Below are 16,983 nucleotides of genomic sequence, written 5' to 3'. Positions count from 1 at the left end.
TGCATAGTCTTGGGTTCTCTCTGGCACAATGTGCCGGTGTGCAGAGAGAAAAACAAAACAAAACAAAAACCAAAAACACACTCCTAAAGTGCCACTGGCATCTATGGAGTGGCGGTGGTCTACACAGTGTGTCTGTGCCCGGAGATGTGGGGGGCGGGGGAGGGTACTGCGGCCAAGGGCAGGGCAGGAGGACAGTGAAGGCCCGCTGGCCGCCAGGGAGCCCTTCCTCTCCCGGTTCAGCGGCTGGGAGCACCCCGAGCTGTGACTAAGGGGGGCTGGTAGGCTCTCCTGCACCCCGCGAGCTCCCCCGCCTTCCCTGTGTCCCCCGGCTTTTCCAGGAGGAAGATGGGGTGCCTAGCGGGGGTGGGGCGCGCCGGGCCGCGGGGCCGGGCTGTCACGTGCCCCCCTCCCCCGCCACTGCGGCGGGAGTTCCAATCAGAGCGCGCCAGGGGGCTCCTCCTGGGCAGGAACCACCCGGCTCGGCGGCGGAGGGTGGGCCGCCGTCACCTGACCGCCCGCCCCCGCCCCCCGCGAGTAAGGGGCGGTGGTAGCGTCTGCTCGGTTACAAATGGCCCCTCCCGCCCCGCTCGCCCGCTCGCTCGGGCTCGGCGCGGACCCGCCCGGGCGCGCTCCTCCCGCCGGCTGCCGGCGTCCCACCGCCCAGCGCGGAACGGGCCAGCGGTCCCCGCCACCCTTGAGGGCGCTGCCGACACCCAGTGCGGAGGCTCGCCGGCGGAGGTCGCTACGGGAGGCTAGACCGCGTTGGCGCGCGGCTCTCCTACCCGCAGGTGAGTGTGCAGTACGGGCGTGGGATGCTGCGGGGACAGTGCGGGGAGACTTGCGGGTCCTCGGATGCAGACGCGGATCCGTGCGATGCGCAGGTTAAGTTTGCAGAGCGAGTCCGAGGTTTCTCTCCATCTCGGCCTCCTCTCGCTGCTCCAGCGGTTTGGGGTCTCCCGCGAAAGCCTGGATTTGGGGGAAGGGCTTTGGGAAATTCTTGTCTTGAGATACTTGACAAAGGTTGAAAAGACACATCAGGTGGAACGTGTGGCTGCAGCTGACAGGGGTGAGACAGGTGCATTCGAGTGTGCCTGAGCGTGTGTATGTATGTGTGTGTGTGGCACCTGGCTAGGAGAATGAGCCCGAGATAGGGCGAAGTCTCTGCGGTGGGTCATTCCATCCCCAGAAGCCACTTAGATCCCAGAGAGGGAATTGCGCTGCTCTGAGGTGGTCACTAGATAGATGATATGACAGCAAACCATTGACTCCCCCCACCCCACACCGGATTCCTGATATGCCCCTATAATAGCAGGAGTGCAGGTGCTTATAAAGAGTGTGTGAAATTTTAAGACATCCAGAAATTATTCCTTTTACGTTTTAACTTCTTGGCAGAAATTAGTATTAAAAGTGCTGAATCATGCAAAAAGATGTGAAAAATAATGTACTTCATGTTTTTGGTAAAGTTTTTCAAAGCTACTAACATCTGCATTTCTGAATGAATGCTTTAAATTTAAGGTGTAGGCACTGGGTATTTAAAAATCACATTTTGAGACTGTGCCCTTGGCTTTATGAGTATCAGTTGCTTTTCTTTCTTTAGTGCAAGTTGTATCCATTCATTATCTCCTACCACCCTACCCCCTCAAAACAAACAAACAAACAAACAAACAAACCCAAGACATTTTTTTTTTTTTTTGGCGTGTCCACGATTGTGAAAGGAGTGGAGGAAACAGTCCTCGGAAATAGAAAACATCCTCCTTTGATGAGTGCAATGATGGCCAATTTGATTTGTCATATGCCACTGAAGGGAATGTCAAGCTGATAACATGCAGACTAGAGAGAAAAAGAAACAGGAGTTGCCCAGGAAGGGAGAAATAAACCCTAATCCAATTGTGCTCATCAGTGAAAGAGCTGAAGGAGAGTGCTTCCACATTGGAGCCTGAGTCTTTGGTGGAGGTGGAAGGGTGCAGTTTTTGATGCAAGTTCTGAGGTCAAACACCAAGTAGCATAAAGATGATTTTTTTAAAAAAATCAGTCAGGATTAGTAAAATGGGTGTGTCCAAAGACAGCTCTTGTCCATTTACTCTGGGCTGCACAGTCTGAACTGCTCAGTGGCTGCTGACTCATAAGGGAACCAGAATGGCTTAGCAGGCTTGGATTTTACTTACAGACCCTAAAAGAACTGTACCTGCAACACCCCCCCCAACAATAAAAATAATAATAAAGGAAAGAAAGCTCCAGCAGAGACGTCCGTAAACAGAGAAGCTCATCTCCTCTTCCCTTCTCTTCTTCAGGGAGGTTTTCCCCCATTCCTTGACTTGTCACCTTCATTTCAATACCTGTCATCCATGCTTGTGCACAGAACATTTGGTTTGGCACAAAGATTTTAATCTAAATCTTAACATGAGAAATAGTGGCACTCCTAAACAGGATTATATCAAAGGTATTTGTGAAGGGTACTGAAAAACGGGAATATGAACGATTAATTGAGTTTCCTTTGCAGCACAGACTCCCTTAACATTGAATGCAAGACTAGGGAGCCCCACCCTGTTTCTGAGCATCTGCATGAAAGGCCCAGAAAGGAATTCGAGAATTGCAGTGGTGCAGAGACAGGCAGTTTCTAGGCTTGGGTATTACATTTACTTTAATGATTACTAAAATTGTGGAGGGTAGCCTTCAATCCTTAGGTAGGTCTTGAAAAGCACAGTGTTAACTCTGTTTCACCTGACAGTTTGTTAAATATCCTTTTAACTTTCAGAGGTTGATTTTGATAGAAGAGCGCTATGAAGTAGGAGCTGCTTCCAAATTTTAAGATCCCGGGGCTAAAAGACATGATTGGAAGGACAAATATCAAAACATACAGTAAAGCCAAAAAGTTATTTTTGCTCTGGTATTTTTAATACAATTTATTTATAAAAGTAAGTTTTTTTAGAAAACGGGGCTCATTTTCAGGCAATAAACCTGTTTGCAGAATAGACAAGCACCTGGCATCTCAGAACAGACATGCATAATTGGAGCAAAAAACAGGTGAATGAGCTTACCTTCTACTACTTGGTCCTTCAATCAGAACCCAGTCATGTCATATCAGATTAGAAGGCAAGGCATTTTTGCAGCAAGGCAAGGAGATTTCAGATCTTATTTCAAAATCTATGGGAAAGAAAATGTTTTGAGTTGCTCTGAAGAAAGAGGCAATTTTTATAAATTCACAAATCATTATGATCATAGCCATGCTTACCCGCATTGTCTACTGCAGACAGCCGGTCTGACCATGACAAAGAGAGATTCCAAGACTTTTTTCTTTCCTTTAAAAAAAAACAAAACAAAACAAACAATTCAAAAGGATGCCTACTTGATGTTACCATTCATTTTTTAAGAGAAATAAATTATTTAAAAAAGAGACAATAATACTTTTCCCCTGATGGCTAGAGTGAATTAATGCGCTACTGAGTCTGGAAGCGGTGACCAGTTAGCAGTATCTTAACAGTTAATTCCTGACTGAGTTGAGACTCCCGGTAAAAATTCTATGTTCTGTTGAGAATCAATGTAGGTCCAAAGCTACTAAAACCACCTTCTGCTTTTTTTTTTCCCTTCTTTCTTATGCTCTCTTTCCTCTCTTTAAAATCCACAAGCCACACCTACAAATCCTAGCACCTAGAAGACTTTGAGATTTCACTAGGAACATACAGTCAGATAAACTGCCCATGATTGTGGGTCATTCTGAAATCAAAATAGATCTCAGCTTTAGCCTCAAGAATCAGAATGGTAGGATGTCTCCAGAGCCTTGATCAGACACTGGTACCCAGGCAGCCTGGTTTCAAAGAGTGTCTTTTCCTAAGATTTGCAGTGATTATTTTGTGGAAGTTAGCTCTGCCCACTTGCACAGTTAATTGCACTGTGAGAAGGTTCCAGAACAGTACTTCCTTGAGTTCTGACAGTAAATATGTACACAGCATTGTATGAGGAGCATTCCAGAACACCCACCTCCTGGTGAAGTGAATGTGCTGGCTGAATAAATACCTGGGCTGCTTTAGCCTGCCAACAAATCTCATTTTTTTACCAGAAGAGATGGTATTTCATCTGAGCTTTTTCAGGACCCTGGAGAGCCTTGCAGGATGGAGAGGAGCGTCTGATGTTTGACTTCTTTTAGAGTTGGCCTCCAGGAATTTACCTTTTTCCATTTGAGGATGTCAGGTTACATGTATTTTGCAAGGAGATTGAAGAAAACTCACCTTGCTAATCTACTTATTCTAGTGAGCTGTAAGATTAGTAATATGAGTGCATTTATGTATTTAAAAGTTAATTATATATTTTTGGGTGTGTGAGTATTGGGTTGAGTTAAGTGTTAGTAGGAAGATGCCTTTAAAAAACCATTGGTGGGGCACCTGGGTGGCTCAGTTGGTTAAACATATGCCTCCGTCTCAGATTATGATCTTGGGGTCCTGGGATGGAGGCTGCATCAGGCTCTCTGCTCAGCAGGGAGTCTGCTTCTCCCTCTCCCTCTCTGATCTCTCTTGCTCTTGTTCTTTCTCAAATAAAAATCTTTTAAAAAAAATAAAAATAAAATAAAAAACCATTTGGAAATTGCTGCTTCTTAAAAGTCATGTGACATTACATACTTGCACATATATCTCTGCAAAATCAAGAATACACTTCGGTGTGCACATTTTGCCACCTGTGCATGCATCCTACACAGTTGTTTATTTTGAGTAGACTCAGGGTGATGGAGAGGGTTTTATTTATTTCTTTTCTGGCAGATATTGGGTCCTGATCCTTCTGTGCTTGGGTATCTTTGTGCTTACAACCCTCAAGAAGAGGCAGTGAACAAACACAATAGTTCGTATTATAAGTAAAGTATATTTTTTGCAATGTGTTTTCTTTTAGGTTGCCAACTTAAACATACTCGTGCTCTAGGTTTTAGAACTAAAAATAGCATGAGAAACAGCTTTTGTCCCAGCGTAGCTCAGGATGCATCTCTTTTGGTCAAATTCCTGTAAATCTTCTTTACTACTTATGGAATTTGGAAACTATCCAGACTGCTATTGATCTAAATATTTTCATTTTACAGGTCTTCCTTTGATACAGTGGATGGTGACTCTGCTCTTCTGCCTGAGAATGGTTCAAAGTGTAAGTTCAACAAACCAAATAATGAAATATCGATAATTCTGGAGCTCCATGCAGAACAGTTTGTCTTATTTTTGTTCCTTCTACTCAAGACTCTAGCCTCATAAGTAAGCTACCACCGCCTTGGGTTGGAGGAGGGGTGCCTAACTTAGACCAACGGTTTGCTTACCACACAGCAAGGTAACGTTATACAATAATACGGCCATGGAGCAGCATTCTTCTCTACCCTCCCCACCTCATCATTTTTCTGATAATAGAATACGAATCTTTGGTGTCTGGGTGATGCTTGAATTGACACTTTCCCAGATGTCACATCTTTCTGGGTGGCCCTGCCTATTCTAATCTTCTCCCAGCTCAAGCAGACAGATTCCAGTATGGAGACACATGTAGCTTCAGGACTAGAGTTCTTTTGTGCCAGATGAAATATCCTGTGGTTCCCATCAAGCTCCTTTTCCTACCACGTACATTAACCCAAATGCGTCCTTAGCTCAGCTGCTATGGTCACACTATAGTGATCTGGTACATTTCATTTATAAAACAGGAAGAGTCAAAATCTGTAGGAGGCCATTGCTGTTTCACACAAAGATGTGGATGGTGCACAATTTTGCAGATTCCCCCAGGATCAGTCCACCTTCTCCACTTTTCGGTGATCAAGTACTTCCAAGTACAGCTCTTAGGAAGGAAGCTATATGTTCTCAGAAAGGGATTCAGTGCTGGTTTAGACCCCTCCCTACTTCTTTAGAGATCTCAACATGAATTTAAGATATTTTTGCAAAATTCTAAGGCATTTAATGCATTTCATCAGTGGTCAGGCTCTAGAAAGCTGATTTTTATTAAGAAAACCATCTGCCCTACCTTTTCTTCCCCTTGCTTTTCTGCCTTCCTGTCTCTGCCCCCTTGCCCAGAACCTGGATTTCCCTGTAATTCCGTTCACTAAATATCTCTCCATTTTTGTTTCACTGCAGAGTTTATTGCTAGAGCTGCTAATAGACTTTCAGCACAAATAGTATATTGATCACTTGAAATCGTGTTTGAGCTTGACTGAATATACATAATGGGGTGTCAATCGGGGAAAAAAATCTCATAATAAATGGCAGGCGACTTATATTCATGAGAAAAAATGTCTTGGGCAGCACACAAAATATCATGTTTACTGTAGCATGACAGACTGATTGCGCCACTCTCCATCACATTCATCGCGTAGATTTTTAATAGCAGAGGCAAGGTTCGAATACCAAGATCTTGGAAGCTTTCTTTCTTTGTTTATATGGGGAAGCAGTTTTGCACACTCTATAAGAGTATAAACATCTTCTAGAACCACAGCCAGCGAGAAAGATCTTTTCTACCTGAGGAGTTCAGAAATTGCAAACAAATCTGTTTAAGTTGGTGTATATTTAAAATCAGCAACTGATTTATGCAGTCCATATTTTTTAAGTTTTTACCATGTGTGTATCAGTGCATACACTCACTGTATGCAAATATCATTTTCAATGTGTATATGGTAGAGCACAGTATATTTAGAGAAAAGCCTGCTTTACATAAATTATTTTTAAGAACAACCGAGCAGAGAAGTACCCATGCATTCGGAAAGCTAAATCTTTTTTTTGTTTTAAAATTTCCCAGTGAATGATAAGTAAAGGAATCTCAATTTTATTAAGTTTTATGAGCAATTCGTTAAAATCCATTTTCCTGATAGAGCAGTGATTATGAATCTATGTATTTCTGGGAGAGAGGTATTTTTTGTTACTTTCTGTGGTTGGCATAGAGCTGGCTCCCTGACGGCTGGTTGTCTCTGTGGAATCCAGCCCAGAGGGAGCATGCAGCACTGTAGTAGCTATAATCCTGCTTTACCCCAGGACGGTGGGATACAGTGTACTCTTCCAGCCCACTGGGCAGGGTGCAGCCTAGCTTCCATCAGGAATTCTTTGTCTTCTGTAGGTGAATGAAGCCAATGGGCTCTTTGCCAATCAGGTTTTAATTGTTGTTGTTGTTGTTGTTGTTTTTTAATGGCAAAAATCAAATTACACTCTAGACAAATGACTCTTCCAGTTCCTGGGCAGTATTCAAGAATTTTTTTTTTTAAGATTTTATTTATTTATTTGACAGAGAAAGCGAGACAGCAAGAGAGGGAACACAAGCAGGGGGAGCGGCAGAGGGAGAAGCAGGCTCCCCGCCGAGCAGGGAGCCCGATGAGGGGTTCAATCCCAGGACCCTGGGATCGTGACCCGAGCCAAAGGCAGACGCGTAACGACTGAGCCACCCAGGTGCCCCAGTATTCAAGAATTTTAAAAGTGTGCTACCGCAGAGTTTTCACTTGCTAAATCTCAGGTCATATCTGATAACCAGAAGAACCTATGACTTATCATAAAGAACGGGTGAAATAGGACAAGTGAGCCTATCAAAGACATGACATCAGGCCCTGATCATGTCTACTATTCTTCCATAGGGTTTCAAGAACTTTTGCTTGGTCTCATCTACTTCATTAAAGTGCTTCTGATTTCTTCTTTAAGGTTTCCAATTAGCAGTAAGAGAATGCAGATTTTGATGAGAAAATGGGATTATCTGAGACCTAGCCAGTTGCAGGTGCTTAACAGTATATGATTTTAGGAGAGCTACATGTTTTAGTAATATCATTTATAAGTAAAATCTTTTATCTATATATTCCCTTATGTATGTATACAGATTTGTAACAGAAACAATTTGTCTTACGTGGTTTTTGGCACAAAGAGAGGCAATCAAATTTGATAGTTTAAGGTTGGGGAATTATGCATTGAGATTTTAGGAAAAACGAGGTTATATGAGAACTTTAAACTTGGGAATTAGCTATTTGCATAAACTTCATTACTTTTAACCTACAGAGAAATGTATGTCTGTAAATGTCAAAACTGGGACTTATTGGACGTCACCAAATTAAATCCTGGGGAAAAGAAAATTGGAAAGAAAACATTTCCCGGAGAAATTTGAGTCTGAAAACTGCATTTACAGGCCTTGCTGTTGTCTTAAGTTTTGGATAGTTTTACTAATTTCTTTTAATTAAATGAAGGGAGAAAAATCAATAGGACCTTAGGTAGAAGTTATATGAACTATTTTCTGACTGAAAGATATTAAAGATTATGTGTTGGTAATATAATACCCAGTTTGGTGATATAAATACCCATGTATTTATATCTTTATAGCTTTAATAGACTGATTTCTAACCAATCCTTAACATCCTACCGTGAGAATATTTAAAGGCAGCACAAATGTAAGCACACATAGATCTCTTCAGTAGAATTAAAAATAACTTCAATATACTCAGCTGGTCCTCGGTAAAGCTTTTGAATTGTTTTAAAAGAAACTTTATTCACTATAAGTTTCAAAAACAGGGTCACATTTGCAGCTGTTTTGCAGAAATGGACATTATGATTTCTGAGGTTTGATTTTTTATATATGTTAAATGGAGATAAGGAAGTAGCTGGAACTCCTGTATTTTTTTCTTATAACTGCTATATTTTCGGAAACCGGAGTCCAAGCACTTTTCCCTTAAAAGAAGCATAAAGTTACATTCATTTAACAGAAGTGGGACGACTTTTTCTTCCAACAATGATTTCAATAATAGCTAGGCTGATGTAATGGATTGAGGGGTAAAATGCCTTTTAAAAATTGGTGGTTTTTTTCCCCACTTTAATAAAAACACATTCAGGCAAAATAAAGAAAAACTACAATGTACTAATTCAATTATCAGTGAAGTAGTTTGGCATATACTACTTTAAATAGATCTAGCTTCACATTTAATAAAAAATTTATTTTCAGGTGTAATTGCTCATGCCAACAGAAAATCAACAGGCAGTTTTCTTGGGGCATGTACCCTCCGAACTTTATATAAGTTAGTTTCACTAACAGAAACCCTGTGACACAGAGGAAACCTTTATTAAACCCCCATGTGCCTCTTAAGAATCCATATTCCCCATGTAAGAGGGGATTAGCTGGGGGCCACAGTCAGCCAATGACTTCTTATACTTATTGATATATTAATAATATAAGTACATTGTATGAATATATAACATACCTATAAGCATACTGTTGTATTTATTAATAGTTAAATGCTTATGTCCCATTTTAAGGGAACCTAAACCATTCCAGTTTAATTCAAAACCTAATACTGAGAAATAGGCATAACCAGACATCCTATAACACTAAAGAAAATAGGCTCGACTGTTTCTCCAGCTTAGTTTTTGTTTGAGATACATGCTGTGACAAAAGTTATTTTCTTATCAATAGGTAGACCCCACCACGGTTATGTAGAAATGTAGTGAAAAAGTAATGTGTGGTAGAATTTTTGGTTTGTTTTGGCTTTGGGGTGTGTGTGTGTGTGTGTGTGTGTGTGTGTGTGTGTGTGTGTGTTGGGGATGGGGGCTTTAAGTTTCATTTTAAAAAATCAAAAAATCAAGTGAAGCCAGTTAGTCCTACTTTCAGGTTAAGTCTCTTCATCTTGCTGTGCACCCATCCCCCCGCCGTGGCTGTGCTTCGGTGAACATGCAAACCCATCATCTGATGGGCTTGATTTCGTCTCAGCCAAGCAGAGGGGATACCCAGTCTATGAATTATGTGCCTAACTCAAGAATTTGAAAACCCAGTGTCTTAACCAATGTTACTCTCCAGCAAGGCGACTGTACTCTCCAGAACGCTCATTTTGCTGCTACGCTCTTTCATAGACCCCTGCAAACACCCCCATCTTCCCATGAGTTCTTCAAGACCATTTTTCTCCCTTCTCATTAAAATTCAAGACAAGACTCTAAAAAGTGAAACCTACTATAGACCCACGTTGTTAGGCTCTTCTATCTCTGGAAATAATTTGGGGGAGCATGAATTTTCAGCCCAGACAAGTTCTAACTCAGGCCTTCATGAACACCCCGTGGAGGTATGTCTTAGCCAAGTAGTTGTGGAGCTGGGATGCTGCAGCAGGCAGACAGACAAACACTCTCTAGGCAAGGATTTAAATTGACAGTTAAATAAAAACTAAAACAGCACAAGGTGAACATTTATAGAGATGACAACTTCTGCCGTTTCTTCGGAGATGTTAGTAAATGTAGGAAAATTGGCCAAATTCCAGGTTTTCTCCTTCTCCTTCTCCTCCTCCTCCTCCTCCTTCTTCTTGTGTAACAGTCTAGGGATGCTACTGGTGGTAGCCACGATGACTAAACAATCTTAATTTTTCTAGATCTAAACATGAGGCTGGCCAGGTTCCTCATAGAGCCTATTTCTTGAGCAGCATCGTCCAGTGGAACTTTCTGTGAGGACGGAAGTGCCCTGTATCCGCACTGCGCAGTATAGAACCACTAGCCACATGCAGCAACTGAACACTCAAAATGTGGCTAGTGTGACTGAAAAGCTGAATTTCAGAAATCTTATTTCCTTTTAATTAAAATTAAAAGTTTAAAAAGCCACATGGAGCTAGTGACTACGTGCTGGATGGCATTGCCTCAGGGAATCCAGGAAAGGGGTCAGGCTTGCCATGAAGTCCCCTTCGTGGACGACGTGAGCTAACACAGTCCACGCTGCAGAAACTGGACCATGGTGCTCTCTACATGGTGGGCCCTGCACAGCTACCTTGCAAATCAGGGTGGCTCCCGTTGCATTCTTGTTCTTACATTTTTGAATAGAACCGAACACTTTCAATCAGGACACAGTGCATGATATTGTCACTGCTTTTTTTTTTTTTTTTAATTTTATCGTGGTAGGAACACTTAGAATGAGGTCTACCCTCTTAAACAGATTTATAAGTATACAATACAGTATTGTTATCTATAGGCATAATGTTGTACAGCACATCTCTAGAATGTATTCATCTTGCATAACTGAAATTTTATACCCGTTGATTAGCAACTCTCCATTCCCCCTCCCCCAGCCCCTGGCAACCACCATTCCATTCTTTGCTTCCATGACTTTGACTATTGTTGGGGCTCTGAGACTCAGTCCCCAACTGGGCAGTTAGTCTCAGTTACCCCAGAACCTACTCAGGTCCTGGCTCATGTGTTTCGCTTTGAGTGTCCATGTGAGGTGCTCTCAGAGACAGTTCTGGCTTTGGAAGAAGGGCATTAGGGACAAAAGTCTGGATTTGCCCTTCCAGAAGGTCCTTCTACCACTTCCTCTTTGTGGTGACTCTACCCTGTTGCACATGGGTAGGGCTTCATCATCTGATTCCTGTGTGGACTCCTGCGTCTGAAAGAATTTACCTCAAGTGTGCTTAAAAAAGGAAGCATAGACCCCTCCTTCAGTCAAGGCAGGACCAGTTGAGAAGTTAGGACAACTTATTCATCCCACAGGCACAGGCCTTTTACTAAAACCAGCTAAAGCTTCCCCCATAAATGTAGAGGGTCTTCTGACTGCATTAACTTTGACATTCTCAGAATCTGTTCTGGGACACAAAAGTCACTGGGCCAGTGGACTTACTCCTGGTGGAGCTTGGGGTCTTTGGCTCCCACCATCCTAAGACTTTACAAATAGATATGTGGGGAGGAAAGAGGGGTAAAGGATGCTTTGCAGTTGTGACCATCCCTTTTGTGTCTGCCCAGGGTGACTCCATGCAGCCCAGTACCCACAGGAAGCTTGTATGGGGAGGGACGGACAACATGGTGGGCGCAGCTGGGTAAGGTGGCACTGTCCTCAGGAAGATCACAGCCTGGACCTCTCCTCTCCATCTCCCTTTTGGCCCAAGATCCTCCATACTGGCCCTACCTCACAATTACCTAGGAGATTCTTTACAAAAACCTAGAATTAGAACATTTCTTTCAGTTCTCTCCATTCTGTCTTCATGGTTAGGGGGTTTTCAAAACTTGCTGATGCCAAGCCCTGGCCCAGACTGAATCAGAAGCTCTGGGGGTGGGGCTTGGACACTGATAACTTCTCAGGTCCCCTGGGGCTTCTGCCACAGTCTGCATCTGGTTACATCCATAGGAGTTTCTTCTGGGATGCCGCTTCCCCTGCCCCCCCACCCCCGCCAGCCTGTGTACACTTGTTGGGGACCTGCAGTGAGTCAGGCCCTCCTAGGCCAGTGTCCTTAGCCTCATCGTCTTTGCTGCCTCCTCGCAGTCTCCTCACTTCTGCTCTGCCCACTGTGCAGATGAGCCCTAGACCTGTGTCTAGCAGTGACCCCTCCAGACACAGTTTTCTAGCTCCTGCTGGGCGTGTCCTTGGGCATAGGTGAAGGTGGTGTGCCTTTCCCACCCTGCTCCCCAGGAATTTGGAATCGTGTACAAACCTCAGCAGCTCCTCCTCCCGTGGTCCAGTGTGGTACCCAAGGCCTGCCACCTCCACCACTGCCGTGGTCCCCTGCAGCGCCCTGTCTCTCTAGCCACTCATTCAGGCCCATACCATCTCATGCCCAGCTGACTGTCAATGCTCCACAGTGGTCTCTGGCTCCTTTGTCTGAGGACAGGACCAGTCACCTCTCCATCACCTGCCCAACCCTGCCTTCCCTGCCCCCTGCCCCTCAGGGCTGCTGGTAGGGCTCCCCGACCCTGCAGCCCCTGCACACTCTCTCCTTTTCTGTCTTCCCCTCTGTTTGCTGATCTAATCTCCCTCAAGGCCTGCTCTGCAAGCTTCTTCTCTTGATGCCTGTGGCCAAACCCCTCATTTCTAAGGTCCCCTATCTTCCCCCACACCTCTAGTCCCTGGCTCTCTTTCCTCATCTGCCCTGGCTCATGTTTGAGTGCCCGCAGGGCCCACTTCCACCCTCTAGCTCCATCCTGCAGGCAGGGTCCATCCCTACCCACCCTTCAGCTCCCAGGACAGGGCCTTTGCAGGGGCTCTCATCTGTATCACACACCCCTACTGAGGTGCCTGGGACATCATTTTTTAGTGTCGTTGACTGGATGCTCTGGGTAGTGACCCAGGCTCTTGCTTTCCCTCTGAGTGGGGATGTGCTGGGTGTTCATCTTGGGCTTCCCAGCCTGCAGCTTCTGCTCTTCTCACTGCTTCTGCCCAACATGCATGCATACACACGTACACATGGATGCACACGTGCAAGCAAGTGCACACACATACACATGCACACGTGCACTGTCCCCCTCCCCCCTCCCCGTGAACTCTGTTCCTTCCTGCTGCTGCCTCGTCCTTCCCTCTCCTCCCCCCTCCCCCCCCCCGCCCCGGTCAAGCTGCTCACCCATACCTGCCCTCTCAGAGCAGCCTCCCAGCACTCGGGTGGGACTTTTGGAAATTCCTCCACCTCCTTCTTTGAAGGAACAAGAATTTTGAGGCATAGCTGGAAAGTATTTGTAGTGTGTGTATGTGGGGGGAAGGATGCCAGTAACCCCCCTGCTGTTGCCCTCTTGCTGTGTCCCGCAGTCTCCAGCTTAGTTGACCTGCCAGGACAAGTTATGAAGGGTGGTTCAGCGAGCACAGCCTCTCTGTTTTGTGCAGCTCCTGGCTATACCCAGTAAGCCCCCTCTGGGGCTGCTGTTTTGTGGGTAGCCTCAAAGGGCTGAGCCTTCCTCTCCTGGAGATCCCTTAGAATGTGGAGACAGCCAGGCCCCTCCTTTGGACAGGCGCATGTTGATGAAGGGTGCTGGCTCTGCCCCCCCATTCCCATAGGGTGGAGGGCTGGGAGCACACCAGGGAAGGGAGAAACTGTGGGAGGGAGCTGATCCAGGGTGCAGAGGGCCTCACCCATGGGGGGCAAAGGGGCTGGAGAAGCTTCCAGAACTCAGTCTTAGTGGAGGAGGAAGAAGGCGTGAGAGTCTGAGGACCCTCTGTGGACATGTGCAGAGGCAGAAGGCCTGAGCGAGCAGGGCTTACTTAGGAACTACAGGTGTGTGGGGGACTCTAGTGAGGGGTAGGAGAGGAGGTTAGGGTGTTGGTCTGTCAGCCACTATCTACAGCAGGGGGAGAAAGTGCCCACACCAGCCCTCCTACCTGACTACGAGCCCTGCAGCAAAGGCTCTCCACGAACTGGGCAGCATGGCTCAGGCATGGGACGATGACACAGCCAAGGGGGGCCATGTCCCCGCTTGAGCAGCCCAGCATCAGTGTGGCAGCGCTGAGATGGGAAAATTCCCAGATAGGGGTGGGATGAGGAAAGCAGACAGTGATGGCTGACATACCAACAGCCTCATGTAGGAAAGAACTAATCCCGGAAGGAAAACAGCCACAAAGCCACAGTGGACTATGGCCTTGAAGATGGCTGTAACATTCCAAACTTGTCCCTCAGCTCTGAGGCCCTTTGGCAATTTCTGGGGAAAAGCACAGTCAGTCTCCATTGCCCTACTCAGGTCTCCCTGCCACAGCAAACCGCCGCCCCCCTCCCCCCCCCAGTGCTAGGAGCATGCCAGGCTCTGGACTGTGGCACGCCGCCCTCCAATGCCCCGGCCCTCAGCCACCCCATGGGCTCTGGGGCCTGAAACATGTGGACGGCCCTGGGAGGTCCCCCTGTGAGCACCTCCCACCAGCATGGCCAGCACCTTCTCCACTCTGCTATCAATGTCTGGCTGACAATTAAGCCACTGAGAAAGGACAATTCACAACAAGCCTACACAGAAAAATCCTTTTATGCACAAGAATGGCCGAATCCTCCAGATTAGCACCATTTATATCTTTATTTATAGGAGTTACTGTACTTGAGAAGGGTCGAACCGCATTGCTTTAAGAAGGAGGCTGAGTCATTTGATTGAAAGCACACTGACAGGATTCACTGTCCCCAGGCGGAACTGTGGCCCAGGCCAACAGCTGAGGTTTGGTCAGAGTTTGCCGTGTGGGTGGCAGAGTGCCTGCTGACACAGAGGCAGGGCAGAGCCTTTGCCATGGAGTCTGTGGGCTGGGGTGGTGGGGAAGCTGCCTCAGGGATGCAGGCCCCTGACAGGCCCGGCCCTGCTGAGGGCCCCCTGCAGAGTGACAAAGCAGCTCAGGTGGGCAGTGGGGAGCTGTTCTCTTGGACGCCCACCAATTGAGAGAAGCTTGGGTTCATCAATAATTTCAAGTTACAGGATTGGGAACTAATTTCATGTGGGAAGGACAATGGTTATTTCTAACTCTCTCTGGTTGTGGGCAAGAATGCTCCACTAACTAGTAAGGAATCCCACAGACACCTGTGACCTTCTCTCACAGATAGGTTGGCCCGAAGGTGTTGTCTTGACAGAGGTGACTGCAGGTGTGGAGATATTCCAATGTCAGGATCTAGAGTGCTTGGGGAAGACTTCCTGGTCCCCTCACCACTCGTCCCTCCAGTCAGGCTGCCTCTTCTTAGTCTCCCAGCACCTGCTCTGCCCCGAGGGCCAGGGGTGGTCAGGATCACACACCGCAGTTGGCTCAAGCTCTGAGGGCATCATCTGAATTGGGAATATCCACGTATGTGTTCTCCCTCCCTCAGGGTTGGACTTAATTAAATCGGCCCCCTGGGCCCTGAGCAGCATGACCTAGGGCCTAGAGGAAATTGCCTCCTCACCCCTATGACTTCTTATGACTGCCATTGTTAACTATCACTTTGTAGCATTTCCTCAGCTCTTGATGTGGATATTTTCATTTTATTTTCACAACCACCCATGTAGTAGGTACCTTGATCACCAATTTGCAAATGAAGACAGTGGCTTCGAGAGGGCAGGCAGATGGCTCAAGGTCATGCAGTTGGAAGAGGTGGGGGCCAGTCATGTTGTTGTCCTTCCTCTCTGAGGCCCAGAAACTGAGTTGCCTCAGGCCAGGCTTCTAGACCAGCTGACCGCCTACCCCAGGTGTTTGAATCGTGAGCTGTGCAAGATGAAAAAGAAAGAACAAATCAGAAACTCAGATGTGCTCCACGGGCCTCATTTCCCAGCCTCCCCTTCCCAGCTGGGCCTCAGGGCCTCTGTAATCCGTCCATGTGGCTCCCCAGGGCCCGCTTTCCCTCGCTTCCATGCATATCAGTGAGTCATTTCCTCAAGTTTTTTTCTTAGAGTTTTATTCCTATTAGAAGAAAAAGTTTTCTTCACAGTGGTTTATGTCTGCCTCTGCAGATCTTTGGTTGAAATGTTCCAAAGACTTTCAGAACTATTTTTTGTTTGAATATTAGATTCCTGTCTCTGCAAAGTATATGGCCATATACTATCAACTCTGGATATTGGCTTCAGTGGAGTGTCCAACCTGAAATTTTTTTTATTCCAGATACTAGTCAAACATTCTGTCACATGGCAACCTAAACCTTAGTTGGAGAAATGACGAGGGAAGGGGGAATGGGTTCATGCTCAGTGGCACCTGTCATCCTCGATTCCCCTGTGTATCCACGTTAGCAGGAAGAGAAACCAAGGCAGATGTAGCCATCTTCAGGGCAGAGGGAGAAGGCGGTAGGATGAGAAACCGTCAACACAGGGTTGGGCGCTGAGTTTATGAGAGTGACAGACCACAGGCTTGGATTCAGATGGCCAGGGTTCACATCCTGGCCGTACCACTTGCTTGCTGCTGTATGCCTTTGAGCAAGTTCCTTAACCTCTCTGTGCATCAGCTTCTAAATATGTATAATAATGGTACTCCCTCAAAGGGTGGTTATCAGGACCAATGAATGTGTGCGGGTGAGTACCTGGAGGAAGTCCTTGCACACAGTAGTGCTCCGTGTTAGCAGCAAGAAGACACTCGTTTCTGCAAAGGACTGTGCAGAATGATGGCTGCAGATACTGCCATCCAACAAAACCCAATACTAATTCCTGTTTTATATGGGCAGAATGGTTGAAGCTCTAGGGAGGTACCCACTTAAAATCAGAAGAGGCCCTGCTGGCCACATTTTAGGATTCAGGGAGATTATGTGATTTATTGTTTGCTTAATTTATTTAGGCCATGCTGAGTTCCACACAGGGTCTGAGCTGTCCTCTGCTTTCTCTCCATGTGCTGTTGCTTCTTGGTGATTGGGGTTAGGCCTAGAATTAG

General features: G+C 46.0%; 1 protein-coding gene across 1 annotated transcript in view; it reads left to right on the top strand.

Annotated features, from left to right (window-relative positions):
- The first annotated feature begins 568 nt into the window (after window positions 1-568).
- The window catches only part of LOC113916028, a 120,705-nt gene continuing 104,290 nt past the window's right edge, over window positions 569-16,983 (top strand). The window contains exons 1-2 of the mRNA XM_027581880.1: window positions 569-788; window positions 5,063-5,121. Of these exons, the coding sequence (XP_027437681.1) occupies window positions 569-788; window positions 5,063-5,121 (279 nt within the window). The remainder of the gene's footprint in view (window positions 789-5,062; window positions 5,122-16,983) is intronic.

This window comes from Zalophus californianus, chromosome 1 (assembly GCF_009762305.2).
Source record: "Zalophus californianus isolate mZalCal1 chromosome 1, mZalCal1.pri.v2, whole genome shotgun sequence".
In the NCBI taxonomy this organism is placed as follows: domain Eukaryota; kingdom Metazoa; phylum Chordata; class Mammalia; order Carnivora; family Otariidae; genus Zalophus; species Zalophus californianus.
This window is presented reverse-complemented; position numbering and strand designations above follow the sequence as displayed.